The sequence below is a fragment of the Hyla sarda genome, chromosome 9 (assembly GCF_029499605.1).
Source record: "Hyla sarda isolate aHylSar1 chromosome 9, aHylSar1.hap1, whole genome shotgun sequence".
NCBI lineage: Eukaryota > Metazoa > Chordata > Amphibia > Anura > Hylidae > Hyla > Hyla sarda.
Window position 1 is genome coordinate 125,850,429 of NC_079197.1, and position 12,432 is coordinate 125,862,860.

At 42.1% G+C, this 12,432-nt stretch overlaps 1 protein-coding gene across 6 annotated transcripts in view; it reads right to left on the reverse strand.

The window, feature by feature from the left end:
* Nucleotides 1–1,712: 1,712 nt before the first annotated feature.
* Nucleotides 1,713–12,432, reverse strand: part of LOC130291176 (integrator complex subunit 6-like) — an 84,482-nt gene continuing 73,762 nt past the window's right edge. For 3 of the 6 annotated variants that reach the window (XM_056539669.1, XM_056539668.1, XM_056539670.1), the window contains 4 exons: nucleotides 11,365–11,602; nucleotides 10,339–10,722; nucleotides 3,305–3,398; nucleotides 1,713–2,674 (listed from right to left, as the gene is read on the reverse strand). In XM_056539669.1, coding sequence (XP_056395644.1) covers nucleotides 2,575–2,674; nucleotides 3,305–3,398; nucleotides 10,339–10,722; nucleotides 11,365–11,602 — 816 coding nt within the window. In that variant the 3' untranslated portion in view covers nucleotides 1,713–2,574. The remainder of the gene's footprint in view (nucleotides 2,675–3,304; nucleotides 3,399–10,338; nucleotides 10,723–11,364; nucleotides 11,603–12,432) is intronic. The other 3 variants (XR_008847812.1, XR_008847811.1, XM_056539671.1) reach the window with 3 other exon arrangements.

Below are 12,432 nucleotides of genomic sequence, written 5' to 3' on the forward strand. Positions count from 1 at the left end.
GTGTGTCGCTCTCCTCTCGCTACTCTTCTCTCTATTCTGCTAACTACCCTCGCCTTTTTAGTGACCTACGAGTCCTAATGGACAAATGGAGGTTGCAGTATATTTCTTTTTTTGGGCGTATTGCGGCGGTAAAAAGGACTATCCTCCCTAAGTTGCTTTACTTGTTCGAGACTCTGCCAGTGCAGTTCCCTCTGGCCATGTTGCGTCCCTTCCAATCAGCGATTTTTCGATTTATATGGGATGGTGGACGTCATAGTCTCCCCATGTCGGTGATGCTAGCCGATAGGTCCTGTGGCGGGGGTTGGGTGTCCCTGATGTCACCAAGTACTATTGAGCTGCGCATTTACGCCACATGGCAGCCTGGACATCATGCATACAGTAAGTGGATGGAGTTGGAAAAGCTATGGCTAGCCCCTATCCACCCCAACTCTTTATTATGGTCAGTCCTGTTCCCTTCCCGACTGCTCTCTCCTTGGCGCGATGTCGTTCTCCCGCTATGTGTGGTCCTATTGCTTTCGGCGCTTTGGACTCCTCTCCAATCTTTTCTATATCATCCTGATTTCCCTCCTGGTTTAACCTCGGAGATGGTACGGGAATGGGGTTCTTGGGGTCTTTTCTGTTGGGCAGATGTAGTGGACCCCCGTACACGTATGTTCCCATCCTTTGATCGCCTGGCTGCCCGCTGGGACCTCCCTGCCACTGAAGAGGCCCACTATACTACACAACTTCGTCATTACTTCTCTACTAGACTGAGCTCACTGGTTTTCTCTCTCCCAACGGGTTTTGAGGGGTTGTGTAGGAGGGGCCCTCAGACGAGGGGTCTGCTCTCCAGTATCTACTCCTACTTATTATCCCCCCAGATGGCTCTCGCCCCTCCCATCATTATATGAGCCGTTGGGAAGAGGACCTCGACACTCCTATCACTCTCCTCCAGTGGCGACCGATTTGGGAGCGAGCCTGTTTAAGCTCTTCTTACATATTGTTCTCGCTGCTAAAACCCTTATTGCAAAGTGCTGGAGGCGGACATAGCCTCTGTCTGAGGGGACCTTCTGGGTCGGATCCGTGAGATGCGTTCCCTAGAAAATCTTAGCGCCTCCTTAAACAACAACATCCCCTCGTTCTTGGCTATCTGGGATCCATGGGATAGTTTCATTGATAGAGAAAGCAGAGAGCCTACGGGGGCTGTCTATCTCCTGCCTCGGACTTACTTTTCCCCCTTTTTGCCCTCCTTTTCCTTTTGTGGCCTCCCCTTTGTCAGTAGCCCCCCCCCCCTTTTTTTGTTTGTCAGGTGTTGTTTGTTCTTTCTTCATGTTCCGCTCCCCCCCCCCCCCCTTTTTTCTTTGTTTTCTCTTTTTTTCGTTTCTATTTGGCATTAGGTTTGAAACTGTACTTTTTGCTTTCATTGGCTCGGATGAGGACTTCAGCCATGCTAAGGAATGTAATTTTGTTGCTCTACTGTATAGCAATTTATTTAGTACTGCTTCTTGGGATTGCATTCCTTTTTTTTCTGTTGGATGATGTCGTTCTGTTACTTATGAAAATGTAATAAAAATTGACAGTTTAAAAAAAAAAATGTCTTCCTTTATGTTGAATTAACCTTTACCATACGCAACTTACAATTACTATTTCATACCACAATTACAATTTAATAAAAAAATTTATTATATATATATATATATATATATTTATGTATATAATTTTATATACACGACCGAAACTTCTATGTACAATTAAAATATCACAAATTACAGAGCTAATAACAATACTGTCCAAAATATTTCTTCTTTATGAACATTAAAATTAAGTAGATGTTAAAAAAAAATTATAATAAAATAAAAAAAACAAGGAGTTCTCCTTTTCTAGTGCTTCCAAAGCACAGCGAGTGCAAGGCCACCTGACGAGTCTCCGTCCTGCTCACAGGATGAAAGAAGTCGGGGACCTGGGGAGTCTCAGGTGCACTTTCTTAAAGTCTGCAGACAAAACAGAAGAGAGTCTGAGGTAGTTTGTTTAGTGACTCATAGGATGTATACAGTCACAGGGCTGTCTTTAATGTCCCTCAATACCAAATGGCAGCCTATTCTGAAAACGGGACAAGCTACCTCATGTACTCATGAATGCGCCACGCAGAGATCTTTACCAAGATCGCAGTCAGACAACTGCTGGTTCCCAAGTTGTTAGACAACTCTCAGTCTGCTAATAACCAACCACCAGTTGCTTGCTATTGATCAAAGTAATGGTCTGTGCTAGAGCATTGTTTTGCCTCTCACTCCCTCAAGTGCTTTCTACAGCATGAAAATGATGTTATTACTGCCAAATGAGTACATTCATCACCTGTTGGAGGGCCACCAATGGTTACCATCTCCAGCCTGCTCACCGGGCGGGACCCTCCATACAGATAAAGCCTCACAGTTCATTGTAAGTCCTGATGCCTACATCAACTTGTCACTCCGTTGCTTGTATTCTGTCTCTGGCCAGAAAGTGTCCCGAGATGCAAGGTGTTGGGGTCACCATGTCCTCTTTCTTTCTTCTGCGACAGCAAGCTCAACCCTGGTCCTCAGTCTTCTGGGCAGACTGCTATCTGCTGTTCACATGGTTCACAATGTTTGGAACACCGCTGGAATCCAGTTCAGATAGAAATCTTTCCAAGTGCTGTATTAACACTCTCTTTTTAAACCTGATTAGCAAAAATACACAATATAGACGTAGGTTTAATATGGTTAATTCCAAAGTAACGCTTCACTGCATCCCAAGAAAAATAAAGGGGAATTGATTTAAATCTTGTTAAACTATACATATATTGATGGTGCACCTCCATCTTCCGAACAGATGGCTACTGGTCTTCAGAGCTGACCAGAGAACAATAACGTGAGACCTTATCTATAATGGATTGTATATTTGTTTTAAACATATGCTTCCAGACAAATTTCCTACTGGAATTTTTCTTTGAAATAACTGCCCATGACAATTCACTTGAGCAGTTTTCTCTAAAGTGGCTATAATTTCTGTTAGCGGAACAGTAATTGGTGTGCCTGGTCTCCTATTGAAGGCAGAGAAGTGAGGGGAGAGCTCCTGCTGCAGCCAGTTGCCTTCAGCCAGAGACAGATCTGAGGCTTGTGACAAAGGTGGTGGGTGTAATAGATGAGCTCCTGGTACACATGTAAAATTCTTTATTTCTTGGTGTTTTGATTACGGCACATCAAAGGATAAGATCAAAGCAGAGTAGGGTATCAAGAGACTTGGATTACATTTTGGGTTTGTGTATTCTGTACATTAAGTGTTCCTTTACAGATCCACTAACACTTACCGTGCCGCTTCCTTGATTGTAAATTCTATAAAAGTTTTTTGTACTTCAGATGGTCCTTGCACTTCTTCAAGCAGGGCAAAGATTTTTTCATAATCTAATGATACAAATAAATAAGTATCAAGTGGAATCCACATAAAATCTATTACCGAGGCCAATGAATGAATCAGCAAACCAAAATGAGGTAGTTATTTGATAATATCACCAAAACTAAGGAAAAAAATAAATTATTTAAAACAGATAAAAAAGGAAGCAAAGCTGGAAATTTTTTTTAGCTTATTTGGCAGCAAGTCTCTCCAACACAGAGAGAGGTTTCTTAACTGTATAAACAGTAAAAAGGTTAAAGCTGAAAGTGTTGGACACTAAGTAATAAGAGGGACATTTTTAAAGGTGATGGCAAAAAGATTTCTTCACTGATTTATAGACTACCTACATAAAAGTCATCTGTTTGACCAAGGAAGATGTGCAGTGCCACCGAAAATGTTTACACTGCAGAATTTCGGTGCAGAATCTGACAAAAAAAAGTTCAGCTTGGAAATTATGCTACATGAAGTTAACATTGTGGTGAAACAAATTTCTGCTGTCTCATTCACATGGCAGATTTTCCACAGCAGAAATTCCACATTCAACAAAAAGAATGAACAAGTCAATTATTTTTGCAGAACTCCGCAGCAGAGCCCCATTGAAGTCAATGGTACTCTCATTCACAAACAGAATCTGTGTTGAGCGCACAAAATTACACATAAATTCCAAATCCACAAAACTGAAAAAAATCTGCTGCCAGTCTGAGCGCATGCACAGAAATTCTGTCATGTGAACGAGGCCTTATAAAGACACGTCACCAGATCCAAGGTGGCAGTAACCCCTGTGTTCTACAGTAGTTAAAGCCTTTGGACACCTTTGAAAAGCATTTTCAATTTGAAAAGATAAATCTGTTACATCACAGAGTAGCAAAAAAAAAAAATAGGACATTTGTTAATAAAGAATATTTAGTAATAATATTTAGATTAGATACAAGTCAACAATAAAAAAAAAAAAAAAAAAAAAGACTGTAAAGGTGCACATGGGCTTTTACATAATGCAACAGACATTTCTAAGAATTAAAAGGTAATATGTACCTTTGATTATTTTCCTTATTAGAGGCAGATACGAAACAAGTTCTTTTTTTGCTTATCCGTTTAAAGGGAGTGCTCCAGGGAAGTTATGAAAAATAAAATTGTCCCAAAGCCACCACAATACCTCTGTGTCCCCTGTAGTTATCCATGTGATTTTGCCAGCTCCTACGTCCCCTGTGGTCTCCTAAATATTCTTGTTCCTTGCTTGCAGCCCAGACTACAACTCCCAGCAGTCAGTGCAGCTCTGTGTAATGGTTGCCAGCCAATTTCTCTTACTATCTGTGTGCTGTGTACAGTGTGTGCTGCTGACTGTTTACAAGTCTTTTCTTTCAAACTATCCTTCCCCCAGCAATAAATCATGCTATGCTCTGAATGGCAGCAGTCAGTGATTACATCTACATGAGGAAAAGAGCAGCGTTATGTGCTGAGTTGTGACTGAGAATCTTCACTGGGCTTCTCTCACCAGCAAGATCCTCACACAGGGAGGGGACCTGTGGCTGTGAAGCCAGATATCACGTGGTGTCTGTCTTCCAGGAGGAGTTGTAGTTTTGAAACCTCCGGAGGTCCGCAGGTTGAAGACCACTGCGGCCTTCGACATCATCCAGCCCCCTCTCACCCCCCTTTAGTTCTGTACAGTACTCACCTCTGCTCGGCGCTGGTCCGGTGCTGCAGGGCTGTCCGGTGGGATAGTGGTTCCGGGCTGCTATCTTCACCGGGGAGGCCTCTTCTAAGCGCTTCGGGCCCGGCCCCAGAATAGTCACGTTGCCTTGACAACGACGCAGAGGTATGTTCATTGCCAACGTACTTCTGCGTCATTGTCAAGGCAACGCCTCTATTCCGGGCCGGAAGCGCGGAGAAGAGGCGCCCCCGGTGAAGATAGCAGCCCGGAACCACTATCCCACCGGACGACTTCCCCACCGGACAGTCCTGCAGCACCGGACCAGCGCCGAGCGGAGGTGAGTACTGTACAGAACTAAAGGGGGGTGAGAGGGGGCTGGATGATGTCGAAGACCACTGAGGGTGGATGATGAGAAGAGGATGATGAAGGGGGGGTGTGGGATGATGACAAGAGGATGATGAAGGGGGGGTGTGGGATGATGACAAGAGGATGATGAAGGGGGGGGTGGGATGATGAAGGGGGGTGGGGATGATGAAGGGGGGGTGTGGGATGATGACAAGGGGATGATGAAGGGGGGGATGTGTGGGATGATGACAAGGGGATGATGAAGGGGGGATGTGTGGGATGATGACAAGGGGATGATGAAGGGGGGATGTGTGGGATGATGACAAGGGGATGATGAAGGGGGGATGTGTGGGATGATGACAAGGGGATGATGAAGGGGGGATGTGTGAGATGATGACAAGGGGATGATGAAGGGGGGATGTGTGAGATGATGACAAGGGGATGATGAAGGGGGGGATGTGTGGGATGATGACAAGGGGATGATGACAGGTGATGATGATGAGGGTCTGGATGATGACAAGCGGTGATGATGATGTTAATGACGGGTCTGGATGATGACAGGGGGGGTTGATGTATTTCCCACCCTAGGCTTATACTCGAGTCAATAACTTTTCCTGGGATTTTGGGTTGAAATTAGGGGTCTCGGCTTATACTCGGGTCGGCTTATACTCGAGTATATACGGTATTTACTTGCTGTTAAAATTCTCAACCTTTATATGTTTTTAATGTGATTGAAAAAGACACCACTAGGTGGCTCTGTTCTGTTCTCTCCTGGCCTGGCAGGAGACCAAACTCAGGAAATGCATGCGGGGCAGGGAGAGGCACAGCTCTCTCAGGCTTCAGTAACTTCACGCCTGCTGGGGAATGACCACTTTATCCTGCCAGGAGCTCACACATTGTAAGTAAGAGGAAAGGTATGATACAGTGCTTTTTAAAGCTTAGAATTTTTTTAAGGGCAATAGAATCTGAGTTCATTTAGAAATTATAGTTTGATGACAGGTGTTCTTTAAAGATATGCTTTACTGCAGGACCCATAGACATAGATGAACTGGAGAGATTTTCAGAGATCACTCTAAGGGAGGGAGGATGCTGATCTCTGTTGTAAATGGTGGAGGATGCAGTGTTATTGGTGTACAGGTGTTACTGTTCACTGTAATCCTGTCTGTGCTAAGAAGACAGACATTACAAGACAATCTGTACAGAACAGGAGCCTAGTGGTCAGATTGAAAACTGCAAGATTTAATAGGGTACTCCAGTGGAATTATTTTTTTTCAAATCAACTTGTGGCAGAAAGTTAAACTGATTTGTAAATTACCTCTATTAAAAATTCTTAATCCTTCCAGTTGTTATCAGGCGCTGTATACTACAGAGGAAGTGGCGTTCTTTTGTCTGACCACAGTGCTCTCTGCTGACACCTCTGTCCATGTCAGGAACTGTCCAGAGTAGGAGCAAATTCCCACAGCAAACCTCTCCTACTCCGGACAGTTCCTAAAATGGACAGAGGTGTCAGCAGAGAGCACTGTAGTCAGACTGAAGAGAAAAACTCAACTTCCTGTGGAGCACACAGCAACTGATAAGTACTGGAAGGATTAAGATTGTTTAAAAGAAGTAATTCACAAATCTGTTTAACTTTCTAGCTCCATTTGATTTGAATATTTATTTATTTTTTCACCGGGAGTACCCCTTTAACCCCTTAAGGACCCAGGACGTATGGATACGTCCTGGGTCCCGGTCCTACGATATAAAGCGGGGTCACACATATCGCGGCGGGCCCGGCGTCATAGTGAAGCTGGGACCCGCCTCTAATAGCGCGCGGCACTGATCGCGGTACCGCTCGCTATTAACCCTTTAGCCGCGTGCTCAAAGCGGAGCCGCGCGGCTAAAAATAAAAGTTGCCGGATAGCTCAGGGAGCTGTTCGGGATCGCCGCGGTATAATCGCGGCATCCCGAACAGCTGTAGCACAGGAGGAAGGTATCTTACCTTCCTTCCTGCAATCCAATCGCCGATTGAATGCTACAAGCCTGAGATCCAGGCTTGAGCATTCAATCGCCGAAAACACTGATTGATCCATTCCTATGGATCAATCAGTTTAAAAGATCAGTTAATGCAATGTTATAGCCCCCTATAGGAGCTATAATATTGCATAAGAAAAGTGTTAAAAAAAACATTAACCCTTTCAATTATCCCTTCCCCTAATAAAAGTTTGAATCACCCGGCATTTCCAAGAATAAAAAAAACACAGTGTAAATAAAAATAAACATATGTGGTATCACCACGTGCGCAAATGTCCGAATTATAAAAATATACCGCTTTTTAAACCACACGCCATTGAATGGCGTGCGCAAAAAAATTCCAAAGTACAAAATAGCGCATTTTTTATCACTTTTTATACAATAAAAAGTGATCTAAAAGTCTGATCAGAACAAAAATGATACCGCTAAAAACTTCTGATCACGGCGCAAAAAATGAGCCCTCATAGCGCCCTGAACACAGAAAAATAAAAAAGTTATAGGGGTCAGAAGATGACCATTTTAAAACATATAAATTTTCCTGCATGCATTCATGATTTTTTTTCTGAAGTGATAGATCTAACAGATAAAAACATTTTTATGGGATAAGTTGGTAGGTCCTAAAAGCTCCTGCTCCTGTTGATCTAATGAGTTGGTGACTCAAAACTTCCAATCAGATAGTTTATTTTTGACCTCAAAGCTTTTGGCAGAGAATTGAAGTGGAAGTAATCTAACATATACAGTAGAATCTCCCAATAGCGGACACTCACGGGGGGGAAAAAAAAAAAAAAAAAAAAAAAAAAAAAAAGTGTCCGCTATTCTTTCTAAATGACCGAATACTGTACTGTACTCACTCCAGAGTGTAATTACCTTTAAAACATGCTAAAAAGCAATATTACAATCTCCCAGTGCCATTTAATCTCCCCTTATCCCACCCCTATCTTATCATCCCCTCTTTATACCCTATGCCACCTTATTCGCCTTGTTCCAAATTACCCCCCTCCCCTTACCCCGTGTCACATAATTTCCCCTTGATCCTCCTGTGCCATTTCATTCCCCTTTTATTACCCTCTGTGTAAATTCATCACCCCCTCTTTATGAAGTGGCATAGGGGGATAAAATGGCACAGGGGATGGTAAAGAGGGGGTGATATATTTGCACAAAGGGTAATAAAGGGGGAATTACAGGGGGGTGAAGAGGAAATAATGTGGCACAGGGGGTAATAAAGGGGGGGGATGATTTGGCACAGGGGAAATAGAGTGGCATGGGGAAGGGGGGGAATCTGGGAAGGGGGGAGTGAATGATGTGGTCGGCAGACATACAGAAGCAGGAGACTACTGTTTTATGTCTTCTACTTATGTGCTGGGGCTTCTGTAGGGGGTGAAGTGGAGGCCTGGGCCCCTTACTTTGGTATTGGCTGTACCCCGTGACAGCAGCCCTGTGTACAAGGTGGGGCTGGCACATAGGCCTGGTTGTCCCCTATTGGGAGTGTTTTGTCCCTTTTCAGGTGTGTCCACGACCATTATTGGGAGTGTCCTCTTTTCATAGGGTGCAAATACATTAAGTCTAATGGGACTCTGCCGGGGAATTAAAAACTGTCCACTATTGGGAGGTGTCCGCTAAGGGAGATTTCACTGTAGTTTGACCATAGCTTATCTTTTATGTGTCAAACAGCAGTGAGAACAATTAAACCATTTACTATTTGCCTCTAGTCCTGTGGACATCTTTTAGAGACCTGCTTTGCATTTCTGCAGTTTGTGAATTGCTATTTGTCGCATGTTCACCTTAAAGGGGTACTCCGCTGGTAAACTTTTTTTTTTAATCAACTGGTGCCAAAAAAGTTAAACAGATTTGTAAATTACTTCTATTTAAAAATCATAATCCTTCCATTACTTATCAGCTGCTGTATGCTACAGAGGAAGTTGAGTGGTTCTTTTCTGTCTGACCACAGTGCTCTCTACTGACACCTCTGTCCATTTTAGGAACTGTCAAGAGCAGGAGCAAATCCCCATAGCAAACCTCTCCTGCTCTAGACAGTTCCTGACATGGACAGAGATGTCAGCAGAGAACGCCATGGTCAGACAGAAAAAATTCTAAAAGAAAATAACTTCCTCTGTAGTATACAGCAGCTGATAAGTACTGGAAGGATTACGATTTTTAAAATAGAATTAATTTACAAATCTGTTTAAAAAATTTTTTTCTAGCGGAGCACCCTGCGTCTTGCCTCCTGCTGACACTAGCTAGAACTGATTACCTGATTATATCCTGCCAGGGAGGAGCTGACTTTTTTCCTAGTGTCAGCGCCTCCTGGTGGCAAGAGCATATATCCATCAGTTAGGTGTCCCCCAATGAAGAGCGCCAGAGATTTTATTTTTTTCTAGCGGAGCACCCCTTTAAAGGCTTAGGTTATACTAGATTAGTTATGCACTATTTGTTGTTTAAGCTACATGAATGGAATGATACACATTAAGCACCTTATCTCTACTTTATTAACACAGGAACTAGAGCAAGCAGCAGGTCTACATTAACTTCAATGCTATTGTAACAAGAAAGCAATGAAAAACAAAACATACACAATTGTGTCCTATGCATATGCAGTTCCTGTCCCATATGCAGTATGGTGGTGCTGGGGTCCTAGGTTTGAACCTGACCAAACATCTGCATGTAGCAGGTTTATATATTCTACATTTATTTGCATGTGTTTTCTCAAGGAACTCCTGTTTTCTTTACCTGTGCATGTGTGTGGTGTGTGACATAGGGAAATGAAATTGTAAACCTCCAATGGGGGCAGAAACTAAAGTAAATAGTGACATTGGGGTGAAGTTTGAACTATGGTCTTTATATTTGAGAACACTGTCCAGTTTCTAGATTTTACCAGAATTTCACATCTGGACAACCTCTTAAGTTCAGAATTTGGTGAAAATGGTTAATATGTGTTTTCTACTTACTTCTTCCTGGCTTTCGCACTTCTTTCATCACTCTAATCTTAATATCTGCATTTGTTCCATTGATTATACTTTGCATTTCCTTCAGTGAGTTTGGCACAGTCATTGCAGATGTACATTCCCGAGTCCCAAGAGATTCCTCCATAGTCATATAGTTATCTAGAGAAGTCTTTAGAAGTGTGTTATTAACCGGCTTGTGGTCCAGGTTATCTTCATTCAAGCAATTGAGTTCATCAGTAACAGAGTCGAAGTTATTAGGCAGCATATCCTCATCACCCAAAGCAGCAGAAACACTTAATGGAGACAGTCCATCCATTTGTTTTTCCACAACCTGACCATTATCAGTCCGTTCTCCATTCCCTTCTGTAGTTAGACTGTTATTGCCATCTGCACAGAGAAAATATCCAGTGTTCATTTATTGTATACATACGTAGAAGAGTCTAAAGCAGTGATGTAGCACTCCCAACCAGTGGCTCTATAGCTGTAGGTGCTATTTTGTAAACAGGACTTCATACCCTGAACATAGTTCTAACATGGCTCAAGACACAAACACAATCATTAATTTATTATCTATTCTGTATTTATTTGGGAATTTTTTTTTAAAGAAGGGAATAACCCCTATAATTCTGAATGATAATGTTTCTACAGAATATGTTTGCAATTTTTACAAACCTCCTTCAGATGTACAGGAAGCCATGTACCAGCAAACCCTAAATTAGATTCTTGTTAAAGGACACCTCTCATTTACGTCAGGTGTCAGGATTTTAGCAACTCAGTTCGCCGTCGCTAAAGTTAGCTGTGGTATACAGAATTGTTCATTGAAAATGTATTGCAATGAAAGTGTGGTGGTCCATGGCATTATCCCAGAGCTCCATCTATATCTTTTGCATGATTTCTCCATGCCTGTACTTTCTATTTACATCATCATGTCACTTACATTTCAACTTTCAACATTTGACAAACTTTTCTATCCTATTTTATGTTCAGTATCAAGCTAATACCAGTAGCAGCTGCATATTGATATCTTACCTTTGTGTATGGGAATTGGCTTTATTAGGTTGTGTGGAGCAGGGCTCCCAGGCACTGCAGGGGCCCCCTTACCCCCTGCATGATTGGTGATGATAGGAGGGGTCTGAGGTCTTCTTAGCAGCAAAGGAGACATACTACGCCTTCTCTTCAAGGATGCCGGAGTATTGGACTCTCCAGGACGTTTAACTTTATTTTGAGGTCCAGCAACAAATTCGTCAGCTTCATCAATCATCATACCCTATAGTTGAAAAGCAATAAAAAAAAATTTCAATAAAATACTTTTATAAGATAGTTGTCATTAGCCGTGTTATTTTAAATTTTTGTAGGTTTACATTAAAACTTATTATACGAAAAACTTATTATAGGAAACCACACTATAAATGTTACCTAGGAGTGTGTTTGGGTTGTTGGTGGTGCAAAAATCAGTAGCCCTGTTTTTCTATTTTTTCACCAGCCATATAATTATATATAAATATATATATATATATATATATATATATATATATATATATATATATATAATTATATGGCTGGTGAAAAAATAGAAAAACATATATATATATATATATATATATATATATATATATATATATATATATATTGAATCATCCCCGGACAACTCCTTGAAAAATAAACAGAAAAAATCCTAGCCATGTGGCAGGCACAAAGGTGCTCTGCTTGCTAGAAGCCACAGCTCTGATGATTGCTACTGATCATGAGAACAGGGTACCTGTATCCTCCATCTGAATGAACCAGTGGACAGGTATACAAGCTGAACTCCATTCAATCTCTATAAGACTAAGAAAACACTTTACTATCTTAGGCAGTCCCATAAAGACTGAATAAAGTGTCAGTGCTCATGCCCGACTTCGAACTGGGTACAGAGGGTCCCATTGATATTTTTAGTGAATGGTGGGACCCAAGCGATCAGACACTTAACCTATCCTGTGGATAGGTGAAAAAGACTAAAAATTGGGACAAACCATTAAAGGGGTATTCCGGCCTTAGAAATTTTATCGACTATCCAAAGGATAGGTGATAAAATGTTTAAAGAACTCTCCCCCCCCC